This window comes from Corythoichthys intestinalis, chromosome 3, assembly GCF_030265065.1.
Source record: "Corythoichthys intestinalis isolate RoL2023-P3 chromosome 3, ASM3026506v1, whole genome shotgun sequence".
NCBI classification, from domain to species: Eukaryota; Metazoa; Chordata; class Actinopteri; order Syngnathiformes; family Syngnathidae; genus Corythoichthys; species Corythoichthys intestinalis.
This window is the reverse complement of record NC_080397.1, coordinates 35,895,290-35,913,164: the sequence shown is the minus strand read 5'-3', so window position 1 is coordinate 35,913,164 and position 17,875 is coordinate 35,895,290. Positions and strand designations below refer to the sequence as shown.

The 17,875-nt window shown below is 36.7% G+C and overlaps 1 protein-coding gene across 1 annotated transcript in view; it reads right to left on the bottom strand.

Moving 5' to 3' along the window:
- The window catches only part of zdhhc8b (zinc finger DHHC-type palmitoyltransferase 8b), a 90,821-nt gene extending 78,989 nt beyond the window's left edge, over nucleotides 1-11,832 (bottom strand). The window contains exon 1 of the mRNA XM_057831179.1: nucleotides 11,474-11,832. Within this exon, the coding sequence (XP_057687162.1) occupies nucleotides 11,474-11,577 (104 nt within the window). The 5' untranslated portion in view covers nucleotides 11,578-11,832. The remainder of the gene's footprint in view (nucleotides 1-11,473) is intronic.
- Nucleotides 11,833-17,875: the final 6,043 nt, after the last annotated feature.

Genomic DNA, 17,875 nt, shown 5'->3' with positions numbered 1-17,875 from the left:
TCACACACTAAACTAACTTGTAGCGTTAGCATAGCCTTCGATTTAGCATAGCGTTAGCGTTAGCATTTGCATTTAGCGAGGTGAATCGGTGTCTTAAACTCTTGGAAAACACTTTACATACAGTTTGTGGCGTCCAGGTGAGTTTAATTAATTTCAAATAATGTGCTGTTTTCCTGCTGAGTGTGTATTATCATCATGAAAATGGTGATGTCCTTGTAGACTAGTTATGTGCTCGTCTGTCATGTTCATTTGAAATTGTTAGAAACCTTTTATTTATTTATTAATGGACTAAAACTTTCATAGACAAAAAACATTTTGGGAGCTGTCGACTAAAACTACACGGAATTTGAGTTTTCGTTGAGTAAAACTAGACCAAGACGAACACATTTTGAAAGGACTAAAATATGACGAAGATTAAGTTTTTCGTCCAAAAGACTAAGACGAAAATTAAAATGGCTGCCAAAAAATAACACTGCTTTATTCCCAGTCCGTGTACACAGTAACTTTTTTTTGTACTTTTGAAAATAATAGCTTGCCATTCTATTCTACGATTAAGCAAGAAATACAAGGTTAAATTTGTTAGGTTGTGTGATTGCTTGTTTGCATTTTGTTGACTTGTAAAGGCGAATTTTATTATTTCACGAAAAGGCATCATTGGGTAGCATTTTTTCCCCACAAATGAAGTATTTTGGTACCCCAAACATGTCAATCATTCAATTAGAGATGTATTCATGTGTAGGAGAGTACCTTGTTAGATCTAGCACTACGAGCTATATATTAAACTATTTTTCTCAATCTAGACTCCTCCACTGCTTTGGTCGAACTCCAATAAACATGGATTATCATTAGAGTAAATTGAAGGATCAACTGCATTTAGGTGTAAATGAATATCTTCCATAGCAGTTTAAATCCACGGTTCAGTAAATATTCTGTGCACAATGGTCTTTGAATGCTATGACTTTTGTTAATGTCACCATGGATTAAGTGTTTAATGTTATTTAACTAATGGTTGTGTGCTGGTCACTGAAGTACAGGAGATGCAGTCATGTGCAAGTTCACACAAGACTTCCATTCAGCTATTGATTTTCAAGAGTGCTTGTCCTCATTAGGGTCATGGGTGGTGTGTCTTGTGGAACGTTAAAATTAATCATATAATCATCACTGTATAACAACATGGACATGCGAGATTCTTGATTATTGCACATACACAACCATAATGGATTACAACATAATTTTGCTAGTTGATTTTCTGCAGGCAGCATAAAATTATTGTAGTCCGTCTGTCAATGAGAGTCCAACACATCAATCTGAATGATGATTAAATGCCAAAGGACCCTCGAAAACCTTGTAAAAAATGGTTATCTGGACACAATTTACACAATAAGAACAGACAAAAAGACGTGTATACTGCACAAGTCACTCGCTATTTAGTAAAGCTTGTCACAAAAATAAAAATAAAACACCACCAACTAACGGATGCTCTTAGTAGTTTCCACTTGTACTATATTACTGTTGATGATTCTGGCAAATATATCACTTCTTTGGATCTGGACTTCTTTATAAAGCAGTATAAGACCACAGAGGTTAGGAAGGAGCATTGTTTTAGCAATGTAAAAGCTAATTGTGAGAATATCTGATGTCATGTGAAGTAGAAGTGTGTGTGTATTGGGGGGGGGGGGGGGGGGGGGGGGGGTACCGATATTGCAATAAATTGTTGTGCGCACTGTCACAATAAATCATCAATAAACTGATGGCAAGTATCGATATTTTATTACAACACACATCAAGGATTTACCCCATTGTCAACATCAGTACCTTATCTCTCCTGTAGGGCGTTAATCCTGGAAACGGATGTTATCAGTTGACAACGGAGGAAGACAAAAGACAATAGAAGAACAGATGCAAGAATGGCAGAAAATGCAATCACAGAAAAACAAATCAAGTACCGTATTTTTCGGACTAGACTATAGGTCGCACCTGAGTATAAGTCGCACCAGCTCAAAAATGTGCAATGAAGAGGGAAAAAAAAACATAAATCGCACCAGAGTATAACTTGCAATTTGGAGGGAAATTTACTTGATAAAATCCAACAGGTAGAACAGATATATCATCTTGAAGGGCAATTTAAAATAAAAATACTAGGGCTGTCAAAATTATCCCGTTAACGCGCGGTAATTATTTTTTTAAATTAATCACGTTAAAATATTTGACACAATTAACGCACATGTCCCGCTCAGACAGTATTCTGCCTTTTGGTAAATTTTACAGCAAGGCTTTTTGTGCTGTCTAACAGCGAACTCTTGTGGTCGCTTTGGGACATGGTTTATTGTTTTCTTGCCAGTTCAATATGGCTGCAGGACGTCTCGGTCTGACGCTTACGTTGTAATGTTGTGCTTATATGATCCTTGGACAAGATTTTTTCGTAAGTACGGTCATTGTAAAGAATGTACATATTATGTTAGTAAGCGAAATGTTATATTTTTTGTATGAGACGCTTTTTGTTTATGTTTAGTGAACCTGTATAGCGTGCTAAGCTAACGTTGTTGCTAATGCAATGCTTGTGTACTTTTTTTTTGTAGTTTTACGACGGTCTAAAGAGGACAATGGTTTGAGGCCATTTTATTAATAAATCAGATGAAAAAGGAAGAAGTCTGATTATTAAGGCGTTGTTCACTAACTGTCTAGCTTTGGAAAAAGTAGACGCTTCGGAGTGAGGACAGCATAGACAGATTTAAATGACAGTAGAGTGAAATGCCCACTACAGTCCTTATGTACTGTATGTTGAATGTATATATCCATCTTGTGTCTTATCTTTCCATTCCAACAATTTATTTTACAGAATATATATAGAGAATTTACAGAAAAATATGGCATATTTTATAGATGGTTTGAATTGCGATTAATTGCGATTAATTACGATTAATTAATTTTTAAGCTGTAATTAACTCGATTAAAAATTTTAATCGTTTGACAGAAATACAATAGAGAACAACATGCTGAATAAGTGTACAGTATGATAATGTTACATAATGCCTGAACAACGAAATGCAAACGTGGCCGGTATGTAAACGTAACATAGCTATTAAGAGTTATTTAGCTAACTATAGCATAAATAACATGCTAACAAATTTACCAAACCATCAGTGTCACTCCAAAACACTAAAATAACATGTGAAATTATATAATAATGTGTTAATAATTTCACACATAAGTTGCTCCAGAGTATAAATCGCACCCCCAGCCAAACTGTGAAAAAAACTGCGACTTATGGTCCGAAAAATTGGGTAAGTTGCCACTAACGTTTTATTTTCAGAAATTTCAGTGAACTGTCCAGGCTTACCTTATTAAAGCTCATTAAGTTGATACTGACTGTTCAGTAACAGAAAGCAGAGCAAACATGTTATCATTGTTATTGCACATTAATTATCCAGCTATGCAGTGTTTACGTCTACAAGACGAGTACTGTGAGGCACTATGCAAATGCACATTTCTTTGTACATTGTACAAGTTGTGGAATTGAACAAATGCATGATTACCTTTTTATGGGTATTTTTTTCTTTTTCAGTCACATTTATCGTGATTTATCGTTGAAGAAATGTCTTACAATATATCGAATATCATAGAAATTGTGTATCATTATTGTGAACCACATATCATCACAGTATTGAATCTTGAGTTACATGTATCGTCACACCCGTAATGTGAAGTCACTGTCTCATATTGACAAACATAGGTTCACCCTTTTGTAATGCATATGTTCTACATAGAGAGAAAATTCAAGCTCGGCAGACCCGTCTGTGCTTAGCTACAGTTGTTAAGCATTGACAGGATAATTCATGCTTGTGGGCGGAAATTAGAAAAGAGTTAATACTCCTTTGACAGGATGCTAATAAACTGTAAACATCCTTACAGTTAAAGGTATGCTTTACTGAGCCTTCATGTGTGTTTCATTCCTTATAACGGTTGGGGAGTTCTCACACTTATAGAATTCCTTCTTAAAATTCCACATATTTTGGTCTGCCAACATTAATATATATCTTAAACAGTGCCTTTTAAGGTATCTTTTTCCATATATAACCCAAACATTGCAAGTGTAAAATATTTCCGACCGATTCTCACAAGTTATTATAGAAAGCACCTTGTATTCCATCTCCATCTGGTATAACAGTACTGAATGCCAAACACTTTTTTTTTAACATTGTGTTCGACACTTCTGAGGTATTTTCAAGTACATTGTGATTTGTTGTGGAGTATGTGGAACTAGCTTATGTACTGTACAGTGGGGCAAATAAGTGTTTAGTCAACCACTAATTGTGCAAGTTCTCCCACTTGAAAATATTAGATAGGCCTGTAATTGTCAACATGGGTAAACCTCAACCATGAGAGACAGAATGTGGGGAAAAAAACAGAAAATCACATTGTTTGATTTTTAAAGAATTTATTTGCAAATCATGGTGGAAAATAAGTATTTGGTCAATACCAAAAGTTCATCTCAATACTTTGTTATGCACCCTTTGTTGGCAATAAATGAGGCCAAATGTTTTTTTTTACTCTTCACAAGCTTTTCACACACTATTGCTGGTATTTTGGCCCATTCCTCCATGCAGATCTCCTCTAGAGCAGTGATGTTTTGGGGCTGTCGTTGGGCAACACGGACTTTCAACTCCCTCCACAGATTTTCTCTGGGGTTGAGATCTGGAGACTGGCTAGGCCACTCCAGGACCTTGAAATGCTTCTTACGAAGCCACTCCTTTGTTGCCCTGGCTGTGTGTTTGGGATCATTGTCATGCTGAAAGACCCAGCCACATCTCATCTTCAATGCCCTTGCTGATGGAAGGAGATTTTGACTCAAAATCTCTCGATACATGGCCCCATTCATTCTTTGCTTTACACAGATCAGTCGTCCTGGTCCTTTTGCAGAAAACAGCCCCAAAGTATGATGTTTCCACCCCCATGCTTCACAGTGGGTATGGTGTTCTTCGGATGCAATTCAGTATTCTTTCTTCTCCAAACATGAGAACCTGTGTTTCTACCAAAAAGTTCTAATTTGGTTTGATCTGACCATAACACATTCTCCCAGTCCTCTTCTGGATCATCCAAATGCTCTAGCGAACAGCAGAAGGGTCTGGATTAGTTTTCAGGCAAACCGTATCAGGCATAAAGCTTGTAAATGCTATTGAACATCACATACTTTTTGACAGCAATTAAAGTAATGCTTGATACTGCGGCATCGCTATGAATAATGGTTTAAGGAAATAGCTGATATATTACTTTTTCAAGAATTCCTTAGTGCCAGCTTACTTTAACACATTGTACTGGCTGACTGTTGTTAGGACCAGCAGCACAAGCTCATTATTACTAAGATTAGCTCGGCACCAGTAAATATTTCACACTTCAATATGTGCATTCCAACTGTGCTTTTACAGAACATGACTATTAGCAGAGTGGAAAATTAACATTCATAATAAACATTTTTCTGTGTATTCAAAGGGCATCAACTAATCAGATGCCTAATTGCCTAATCAATGTAGAACATATCATGGCATCGCATGAAGTAACTGCCTCATAAAATGAATAGACCCACAATATTCTTCTCCATACTCCACAGTAGAATCTTGTTAATTGCTGTAACTCACATTCATGAATTCCAGTAATATTTCAGACAACATATTTAAAAAATTAAATTGATTTTAAATTTTTTATTGTGCTCTTGTAAAACTCATTTTGACCTTTTAATCACAGCCTATATCTGCCTGGTCTCCCTTAAGTACTTCTACTTGCCCTAGACACCTCGAGAGGCCTCCAGCAGGGAGTGTTAGGCTGTAGAGTCACTACTATTACCAGTCGCTCTGTGAAAAACAGTGTTAGGCGAAACAACGTGGGGAGAGGCTGGAAGTCTAAATGATTCCCACATGTTCACCAAGAAAGACACTTTCCAGGTGGCCTCAGTCTATCAACTTGCAGGGGAGGAAAGCACCTCGCCGGACTTTCCCGCACACTGCTATGCACAGAATCCACATGGATCTACTTCGTGTAAAGATGGCGTTTCAAGGGAGACTGTACCCCAATTAAAAAAAAAAAAAAATCACTACTTCAGCACAACCAGTAAGACATTACAGAAACAAAGAAACTAGTTGCATATCATACTGTATTTATGAAAATCAACAATTCATTTGCTGGCTGTAGATCCTCTGCCCTCGAGTGCCATTTTAGTTATGTAGTATGTACTGTATATATTTACGGTAAAACCACCTAAGAACTATTTGGAAGTATTGAAATTAAAATCAAAGAGGACCCACACTATCAAAGTGCACCAACTTGTAATTTGCAGTTGGCATTGCCTGTGTGGAGCATAATGGCACATATACTCTACACAACCACATAGTCCAGCGTGCCAGGAACAAGATTTCAGTGTTATCTTAAACTACACCCTGAGAGTTATCGTCACCTGGTTGAGAAGCAGTGACATGATAGCTCGAAAGGAGATTAGAAAGATAGTCTTTTTATTCACGGAGCTCCATTCACGCAACACTACCAACATGGGTTGATCGCTGTGATTGCTTTTCCATCGGACTGCTGTTAGTTGAGCCTTGCCTCAGGTTGACTTTCAGCAATATAACATTGCCTTTGTAGTGCATCAAAGATAACAGGTCCCTCATGAATACAATATAATATCACTCTTCTCTTTTAGTAAAAGGAAGTAAGAAATAAACAGTATAAAGGTGACTCTTTAAATTTTGAAAAGTAAAAAATAAAATAACCTTTAAAAACTCATTAAATCCACACTATTGTGAAAGTCAACTGAAAGCAGGCCCACAAGCTGCTGATGGATGAGATCAGAGAAAAAGTTATCTGACAAAGATGAAGTCACACTACAGCAGTCTGCTACTGGTCTTACCCTAAGTGATCACTGATGATGATCAATAAAAAGACTATATAGTTGCAGGCCATTTACAGAATGAATATGTATAACAAGTATTTTGAGCTACTTTAGGGTTCATAACCTTTAGCCAAGATAATAAAAATGCCGTGTTCCGTGTGACATGAGTACTTTATCTTAGGACATGCTCGCACTTCATCTCTCCAAACCTGACCGACTTAGTCAAAATGACTCCTCTAACTTCTATCTCTACTGGACTCTGTTCACATTGCTCATTGAAATAAATGTTTTTTCTGGTCTAGGTGTTTCATGATGATTTAATTTTGCACAGCTGAATTATTTTTATCACACAGTAGCTGCTATCATTTCGAGAAAGTGATAATCATGAACTGTTCATTGGTAGAGGCACAATAGCATTCCTGTCCTATTTAGTCTGATTATGCAAAGGTGGAGGGTATCACAGTTTTCCTACCTTTTGAGTCTTAGATAAAAGTGGTCATAAGAGTCACAGTAAACCTTACGTTTGTTGATTGATTCCTCGTGCCTCACAACGTTCTAAATTTACGAAATATCTGGAATCACATGTATATGAAACAAGTGTCTTATCAGCAACACTTTAAAATTGATGATTGAATCGCAATTAAAAAAAAAACCCATCTATATATTACCTAAAGATGAGAGCAAATCAGCCGTATTATATATGTATTTAAAAAAAAAAATAAAAAAATAATAATTTTAAAAGACACCAAAATAGCAGGGTAAAAAGAAAGGAGCAATATACACTTAATAGTGTTGCGAACATGTAAAAAATATGTACATTTAGTTTTGCGTAATGTATATGTACAGTATAGTTATTCAAAATTATGAATCTCAGAAATAGGGAACTCATATCACTACGACAACACCAAAATAGAACTCTCACAACTATGAAAGAAGATATAAATTATTCTTCCATTATAATTCTTTTTGATAATGTTATTTTGTCAAAAATTATGATGAAAAAATATGCATTCTTTATTGAGCACACTATTATGATTAACTTTTATTGGATGTACTGTACATCTTACAGAATACAACACAGTTTATTTAATGAGCACTTGAACTACCTTCACAGAAAACTGTACATAAGATCGGAAAAATAAATTATATAAAAGCACAATTAAATTTGAAAAAAATAAAGCAAGTAAAATTATATATATATTTTTCAGATTAAAACAAGACGAGCTCCCTTCCATATGGCATTTGCCATACATACTAGATGTTGTATAAAGCTCTCAGTTGATGAGAGAAGAATGTGAGTGAAGTATGATGAATGGAGGAATGCCTAAACTGTAATCCCACCAACACGTCTTCTATGACGTTACTCTCATAAGCTGCTGGAGTTGACATTGGAATGTACACAGACGCAGTTTACAAACAGGCTTTTAGTGCGTTTTTTTTTTTTTTTTTTTTAAAGTAACCATTAAACAGAAGGAACATTTCACAGCAAATCTCATTGTCCCCCTCTATAAGTGACATTTGTTATTTTGTATGTCACTGAAAGGATACGGTCACTGCAGAGTTGGCAACTGTCCGTGTACAGGTGAATTTTCAACCCGGTGTAGCATCGTAAACTAACGAATCATTGTATTATTTCCTGGGGGTGGAATAAATCACCAAAAAAACGCTGTAATAGTGGAAATTCTGGACATTGCCCACTCAATCATGTGAATATTCAGATTAAAACGGAGGCATACCACAATTTATGTATCATTCCCCTGCTAGATTAAAAGTCTATCTTTATTCTTAGAATTCATAAGTAATAGGGCTTCAGACAGCAACTGACTTTTTAATTTAAGTTGAGTACGTCGCTACAAGAAAATGATAGCTAGACCATACATCTCAAACTACCCTCTTTTGGAAAATTCCACTTCACTCAATGTAAAGTTCAATGACATTGCGTAACCAATGTTTTTTACCACCATAGCCTGCACATGCTACATTCTATTGTTTTTCGGTTAAAATGTTAGACTCTACAGTGAGAAGTAAGACTGCTGCAGCTACTTTTTATGTCTGCATATCATTTAAAAGGAACAATGCGCCCCCTCTTCAAAGACTCTTTAAAAGCAGATATCTAAAAGTGGTTGTAAGACCTTTTACAGTAAACAGATGCTTCAACTAAAATAAAACTATAAATAGCGTTACATCAACAGAAAAGGTCACAACCAAAAAGAGGAAGAATCTACCAAAAGTTCAGTATGAATGAAATATTTTAAACGGCAATAGAATCCGACCTATTTCTGCCACTCTGCAGTCCATCAACTACTATGCCGGACATACCTAAAGATTAAGACTCTAGATGAGATTCAAGGCCAAACAATGCTTTCTGCAGGATCTGAATGAAGTGTGACTGAATGGATGTACTATGAAAGGGAGGAAACAGATGTGGAAGCTGAAGATTAGATCCCTGTCAGGACTGCTCATACACAGTTCTCCTCTCAGGCTCAGATTGACTGGTACCGCATGCCAACACTCACTCCTGCTTTCATAATTCAAAAACAGACTGCAAGAAGCGCTGAACAAAGGTTATTGCCAAATAATGAATTTATAGTTTCCATTTATCCAATCATGCGTGCCCCTAAGCGTTTCTATGAGAGTCTTGAAAACAAAAGACAACAAAACAATATTTACTTCCAGCTAGTTATTCACCAAGTGGCCTTTCAAAGAGTAGCATTGAATAACAAATTTAGCAGGATTTATATTATGGCACAGAATCCTGTTTTAGATGCATATAAAACATGGATGGTGTTATCCCAACTAATCCATGAATAAAATCTTAAATTATTGGCATTTCATTGTCATGCTGTGGTATTATAAATAAATCTGTCCTAATGTGTTGTAATATTAATCTCAGTTGCCAACACAAGCTGTTAGAAAGCCAAATACAGAAACACCATGAAAGGTATTGGGTGCCAAAGATGGCCTCAATTCTCACTCCACTAGGCATTCTTCTGGCAACTGGAAGATAACAGTATAATCTAAAAATAAAACGAAACAAAAAATTGTGATCTGTTTATTTTTTGATTGTCCCATGTGATTCATGACATTATTTTTTCAATTAAACAATGGACTGTGTCATTTATTGTGAAGGTTCAATTTATTCAAGACATGACTAGTCTGGGATCGACATAATGGACTCTTATGTGTGTTTGACGGTAGTGGGACATGCCCTAGTTTAGATGTGTACGACTCCCCAGGGAGTTCCATTATGCTCAAATCAATCCTCTAGGTCTTTAACTGCAAAATGAAGGAGCAACCGAGTAAAGTCTTAATCCTTACCCTTGAACCATCTGCTAGGGGATGAACCTTTGTGAACACCTAATTGATCTACACAATTCTGATACTGCTTTGAAATGCCTTCAGATATGCTAAATAAGTTTTGATAATGAGGGGCAATAGTCTCTTATGTGATACCCAAATACAAATCGCAGTATATTGAGTATTGACATTTGATCTTGCAAAATAGGTTATTTGTCTATGCAAAGCCAAAACACCACTGGGACCTTTAAAACTACCGTCCAAGCGACCTGCACAAGCTGCAAACACCATATGTTTGCTTCCATCTCAAGCATTGAGCTTAAGAGTGCAAAATCAACAGGGTTGAAGACAAAGTACGTTCACTTGTTCATGCACCCAACAGACAATACAGTGATCAGTTAAATTGTTGAAGTACACAAAAAATGACATATAGCAGCCGTGATTCTAGAACATCCGACTGGAAAAATGTCCATTTTAATATTGATTCTAGAGGGGATAATGTAGCAGCAAATAATCCTCAATTTAACTATCATACTGTACATGCAAAGGGAAAGATTAGATGCCTTGGTAAAAGTCAAAACATGATGTACAACTGCAGCAGTCAAGACACGATGGATGCCTGGATCATAATAAGAGATGATGGAAACGTGATCAATAAGTGTATAAAACACTACAAATTACCACAATAATAAACGCTTGACTAACCTCTATGTCACTCCTAATTGAACATTGAAAACGGGTTTGTAGATATAGTGTGTTGAGGGGAAGGAGTCCTTAGATGATGGTGATGCTGAGAAGTCATAATTTTCATTGCAGTCATGTCCATCCTTGATTTATACTGACTCCTCAAAACCTCAGTCCAAATTCATACACCCATTCATTATCTAACATTGGCTGGCGGTGTGAGGGGGATCATTATGACTATTCAAACACGGTCAGTGACTATGGTAACCATTCTAATACGTGTTTTAAAGGTGCTGGCCTGTTGAGGCAATTAAACCATTTGGATAAAAGATCAAATAAAACTGATGTTCAAATGACAAGTGAGTTTGGGAGGCCCAAGTGGAGCATGCAACTCATGCTCGATGGTTGCTCTCTTCAACTTGCAAGGCTTTATAGCAAGTTCATCTCCCACATGCAATATGAAGGCTGAATGGCCACTGGAGGCTTGTGCAAAGCAACCTCGAAAGCGCAAATCTACGGCGGACACAATCTAGTGAATTATTACCACCCTGCTGACCAAAATCCGCGTGTGAATAGAGACACACGAGAAGAAAACCACGATATGCAACTCACGTGAAAACGAAAAATAAAGTGGTCGATCCCACGAGGAGAGTGGCAGCTGTAGACACCGGGATGTATTTGGTGGGTTTAAATCTCTTTCCGGCGCTGGTGGGCATTCTGTAATTTCCACATTCCTTAATTGTTTATCCCGGGTGCTATGGCATGTAGAGAAAAATGGATCCGGTATCGCCTTTCTGCTGTGATTGCAACCAGTCCACTTTTTGCTAGTGTTGAAGCGGCATAGATCCTTGAAGGCAGGAATAGCTGTGACTGAAAACCTGGAAATCCCACCCTTCCAATCCAGCCCACTGGTGAGGTCACTGGGCCGCAAGAAAAGGTGGAGCCTCCGTGTAAGTGCATTCATGAACACAAACGAGGTGCCAGTGCAATTCGTCGCTGGAATGAGAAAAGTTGCATATTTTAAGAAAACACTTTACTAAATTCAGAAGCTAATACCAGTTTTGCACCGTGAGTTAAATGTCATCGTAAACGGGACATATTAAGATTAAGAAGAGTTTCACTGTTTAGACTGATTTTATTCTAAGTTGTTTTATAATATAGCCTCCAGTATGTACAGTATTAGTAAATCTGTCGCTAGTTGCATTTTCCCCCAGACAGCTGAGCTACTGACGAGCATTAAGAGTATCAGTTGGTTGAGCGCACCCTCAAGTGGTCACTTAAAATATTAATTTGTTTGAATAGTTTGTGTAATACGCACCGTTTATAACCCTCCACCCAAAACTCATACCCGTCACCAAATCCATTTTGTTCGATGAAATTCATAGATAGTTTTCAAATGTATCTTATTCCAGCAGAAAATGTTACTGAAACTATATTTAAAGCAATTAGGCAACTATTAATCAAGAGTGTTGCATAGGGACCGTAGTGACATAACACTCCCAATTTTTCAGAATGTTCAAATTGTCCCTACCAACTTTTAAGCAACCTTATTTGCATTATATGAGTCCAGTTATATATCTACAGTAATTTAGATTGTCTTCCCATATGCTGTAAGGATAGAATTCTATATATTTCTATATTCTAGAATTTAGAAGACCCTACCATTATTAAGTGAATTATTTACATTCAGACTTAAATTTACCCTTTTCTTTCTTTCTTTCTCTTTCTTTCTCTCTTTCTTTCTTTCTTTCTTTCTTTCTTTCTTTCTTTCTTTCTTTCTTTCTTTCTTTCTTTCTTTCTTTCTTTCTTTCTTTCTTTCTTTCTTTCTTTCTTTCTTGTCATCATCATCGGTATCATTGACAGTTTTCACATGCTGGATGTGCCAGTCCATTTTTTCCCCTCAAATGCTAGTTTGATTGGCTCATGACTTGACACAACACACGCACTCACAGCCCTGACAGAAACACAACATGCGTTGTTTTTTTTGTCCCTCATTATTTCCCCTCAAATGCTAGTTTGATTGGCTCATGACTTGACACATCACACGCACTCACAGCCCTGACAGAAACACAACATGCGTTGTTTTTTTTTTGTCCCTCATTTTTTCCCCTCAAATGCTAGTTTGATTGGCTCATGACTTGACACAACACACGCACTCACAGCCCTGACAGAAACACAACATGCGTTGTTTTTTTTGTCCCTCGGCCAGCAGCAGCCACTGTGGGTAATGTAAAAAGTAGGGCTGACAAAATTATCGCGTTAACGCGCGGTAATTAATTTTTTAAATTAATCACGTTAAAATATTTGACGCAATTAACGCACATGTCCCGCTCAGACAGTATTCTGCCTTTTGGTAAGTTCTACAGTAAGGTTTTTTGTGCTGTCTAACAGCGAACTCTTTTGGTCGCTTTGCGACATGGGTTATTGCTTTCTTGCCAGTTCAATATGGCTGCACGACGTCTCGGGCTGACGCCTACGTTGTAATGTTGTGCTTATATGATTCTTGGACAAGATTTGTCCGTAAGTATGGTTGTTGTAAAGAATGTACATATTATGTTAGTAAGCGAAATGTTATATTTTTTGCATGAGACGCTTTTTGTTTATGTTTAGTGAACCTGTATAGCGTGCTAAGCTAACGTTGTTGCTAATGCAATGCTTGTGTACTTTTTTTTGTAGTTTCACTACGGTCTAAAGAGGACAGTGGTTTGAGGCCATTTTATTAATAAATCAGATGAAAAAGGAAGAAGTCTGATTAGGGTTAGGGGTTAGTTATTAAGGCGTCGTTCACTAGCTGTCTAGCTTTGGAAAAAGTAGACGCTTCGGAGTGAGGACAGCATAGACAGATTTAAATGACAGTAGAGTGAAATGCCCACTACAGTCCTTATGTACCGTATGTTCAATGTATATATCCATCTTGTGTCTTATCTTTCCATTCCAACAAATTATTTTACAGAATATATATATAATTTACAGAAAAATATGGCATATTTTATAGATGGTTTGAATTGCGATTAATTGCGATAAATTACGATTAATTAATTTTTAGGCTGTAATTAACTCGATTAAAAATTTTAATCGTTTGACAGCCCTAGTAAAAAGACGTCAATGTTGTGGAGGTGGGGGCACCACTAATTTTGCTACTGAAAGTCCAACCTGAATCAGTGAATTTACTAACCTGTAAAACTCCAGTAGGAAGCTGCGTGGAGAGAAGTGTCCTCCTGTATGTGTTTTTTACTGTTAACGTTAAACTGTGAGAAATGTAGTGAACCGAAGTTTACCCCCTTCTCTGCAATTTTCATTTTTATTTTACTTATGTAGTCTTAAAGCAGCCCAAAGGAGCTTTCATTTTTTGTTGAGTTTGGCTGTCTTGTGGCAAAAAGCAAAACAAAAGCAGTAGTGTTTTAGCTGAAGGAAACCTCCGTTTATTTATTTATTTTTGTTATTCCCAGCCTAAGAAGTTTTTTCAGTTATATTGAATTTATTTAGATAGATAATGTTGACAGATAATGTGTGTTCTTGTGTGGTCTTAAGACAAATGTTTTTGTTTTTTTTGCATTTTTGGATAATTAAGAGATTATCATCAAGTTTGTATTTATATTGTGTTTTAATATAATTTTTGAAAATTATGTTCAAATATTGCAATTTAAATTTGCTAATAAAATCCAGACATTTATTCTGGAAGTTTTCAAAATGTTTCTTGAGTAGTTTTTCAAAAGTTTGAATTGAACGGTGTATCACCTGAACCAATACACATGAAAGTTAGCCTAAGTCAATACAGATTTAATTTGCATTGATAATGTAACCTATCAATTATTTAGGTTCATATTCTTGAGAAATGAACCCTGACCCCCGTTCACTCAATCTGTTTGGTCTTATTAATGTCCCGTCCCCAGCAAAAAGTCCAGATTATGCTGTCATGTCGTCTCTATCAATGTTGACACCAAACCTACACCCTTGCTATTCATGAAGTGTGATTAGCTCACATTTTAGAGGTGCTTCTTTTTAAAATAATTATTTAGGCACAATTTGGATTGTCATCCTCATGAGATTATGCAGCAGAGATGGTGAATCAATTTGGATTGATTTTTTAAGTGGGGTATGATTGAAATGAATCTTTAACCCTAAAACAAGCAGAGGTGGGTAGAGTAGCCAAAATTTTACTCAAGTAAGAGAAGCGTTACTTCAAAATAATATTACTCAAGTAAAAGTAACCATTTAAATAATGTACTCATGTACAAGTAAAAAAGTATCCAGTGAAAAGAATACTCCAGTAATGAGTAACATTTTAAGTAACTGTTTTGTTTTTTTTAACAATGGTACAGTATTTTTCTTCTCTCAGCACAAACGTATCTACTAGTATATGATATGAATTGTTGTTATAATGATACTACGCTTTTGAGTCATGTTGAGAGCACCGCTCTTTGTCAAATACTTCATTTTTTACAGTGCTTTACAGACGTCACGTGATTGAACATGCTGGCGTGATCATAGAATGGCAAGCTTGCGTCTGATTGGTGTAATGGAGTCATGTGATTATTGTTTCGACGTCTCATTGGTAAAATTAGTAGCGCTATTCTTGGCAATAGCATCGCTAGCAAAAAAAATATAAATCTAATATGTAGAATAAAGAGGAAAGTACCGCCCAAAGTAGCGGAGTAAGAGTAATGTTTTTTCCTTCACAAATCCACTCAAGTAAAAGTAAAAAGTATGGCTCAGTAAAACTACTCTCAGAAGTAAATTTTTCTCAAAAGTTACTCAAGTAAATGTAACAGAGTACATGTAACGCGTTACTACTCACCACTGAAAACAAGTGACTGTTTTGATTTCCATCCACCTCTTTTGGCTTTCCCTTCAGGGGTCACGTCAGCGAAAAACTTGATTTGCATTCAAAGGTGGGGAGAGCAGCAAAAAAAAAAAAAAAAAAAAAACCATATTTTTTTCCATTTGTTTTTTATTCCCTTCACAAAACCAATCACAATCACACCCAGCGTATTGAAATGACAAACAAACAAAAAACCAAGGCAGGACACAACAACACATCAAGAAAAATAAAAAACATGCATATATAAATAAAATGAAAAAATAACTCTAATCTACAGTACCGTGGCCCAGCCTTCAATCTCTCCTAAATAATCAAGTCCACATGTCAAAGTTCTTGTTTATCATTTGAAATTGGTGTCCTCTTTTTTTTTTTTCAAGTCTCTCCATTTCTTCCATTTGTCTTCAAATTGACTTTCTTGTAGTCTTAATCTAAACATAATTCTCTCTATTTCACATAGCTCTTCCACCGTGCACATCCACTGCTCCTCAGTTGGCTGGTCCACTTTACACCACAGTCTTGTGATTACTTTTTTATTTGCCGTCAGCAACACCTTGACAAGGTACTCATCCTCCTTTTGAATCATTTCCCGGGTTAAATTCCCCAAATAAAGCACCTAGAATGTTTTTAGAACAGCATATCCTATTATTTTATGCAAATCCTTCCAAATTATATTCCAATATTCTTTTATATTTTGGCAAGACCAGAATATATGTAAGTGTCCCACATTCTTATATCCACATGCTCTCCAGCACGGTTGTTGAGCGAGTATCATTTCTTTCCTTTGCAGAGCACGTATGAAAAAACGTATGATGTTTTTCCAATTAAATTCTCTCCAAACCTCGGAGCTAGTGGATGTGCGCTACGTCTCACACATCTCTGACCATTCTCCCTCAGTTATTTGTGCTTTGCGTTCTTTCTCTCATTTTTCTGTAAAGCAGAAATGTGAAGTAATTTTATAACATGCCAAATAGGATCACAATTAAAGTAATTAATCATTGTCCAACAAATAAAGCATGAAAAAATAATTTATATGTTGTATATTTGACAAAATAATCGCGTTTCCGAAGTTCGAGCCTGAAAAGGAACGAACCCGGAAGTGATACGTCACACCGAGAACAGCGATGGCAGCGCTCCATACAAAGCCCTTCAAACAAGGATTCAAACAGCGATATAAGCGATAGATCGAGGGCAAGGGAGGAGATCCAAGTTTTTGAAGAGTTGGAGGAAGAAGAGGAGGTTGGAATTTCATGTTGGACCTAATATGTATTAGCCAGACGCTAATCAGGATGCAAACAATGTGCCTTGACTACCTGACATGGAATTGGAACAAGACCCATTGAGATTACAAGATTGGTAAGATATAGGCTGTTATTATTTTCATGATTTGAAGATGCAGGCATTTGCACATAATTTTATGTTTTTGTCTATCTGATGACATTGTTTAAAAAAATGATAATCAGACTTCATGTTCATTTTGGCAGATCCAGCAGCTCTCGTGCATATAAAATAATATTATAAAAACGTTGGGGGGAAAGAAGGAGATGAGTCGTTGATGGCTTTCTCCACTTTATTGTGGCAACAATAAGAAAACAAAATAATAGCGGACTGCCGCCATATTCGACCGAGTTTTGCTTCTCGCTCATCTTCCCCTCGCCTCCTACTACTCACAGCTCTTCAGTCCCAGCGTCTATTTAACGGATCGTGCATAGTGTCTTGTTATGAGCTTTTTGTTGACAAAGGTATCGAACACACGACGTGCTGACAACTTTGTTTCTTTATTAACATATGGAGCTAACAGTACGAACACAGCTTGGGGCTCTCGGCAGGAAGTGGGGTCTAATGGTGTGAGGAAATGTAGTTTTTTCACAAAAGCGAACAGATTACAAAGCACCACTTCAGTGTTGTCCCGAGACTACATTTCCCATGATTCACTGTGTGACCTGCACGCTTGCTGATTCGCTGCGAGACATTAAAGCCAACATGCTTGTTGTCAACTGTCACCTGTCAGTGGCTCTCATAAAACACAAACTAGAAGGCTATCACCGTGAAAGAAACGCCAAACCGTACAAATCCAATGCAATGCTTTAAGCATGAAAGTGGAAATACATAATACAAATACAAATAAATGTGCACAAACTCACCGGCGTTGTGTGTCTCTTACGGCAACATGACTGTGAATTACAAGATCGTAG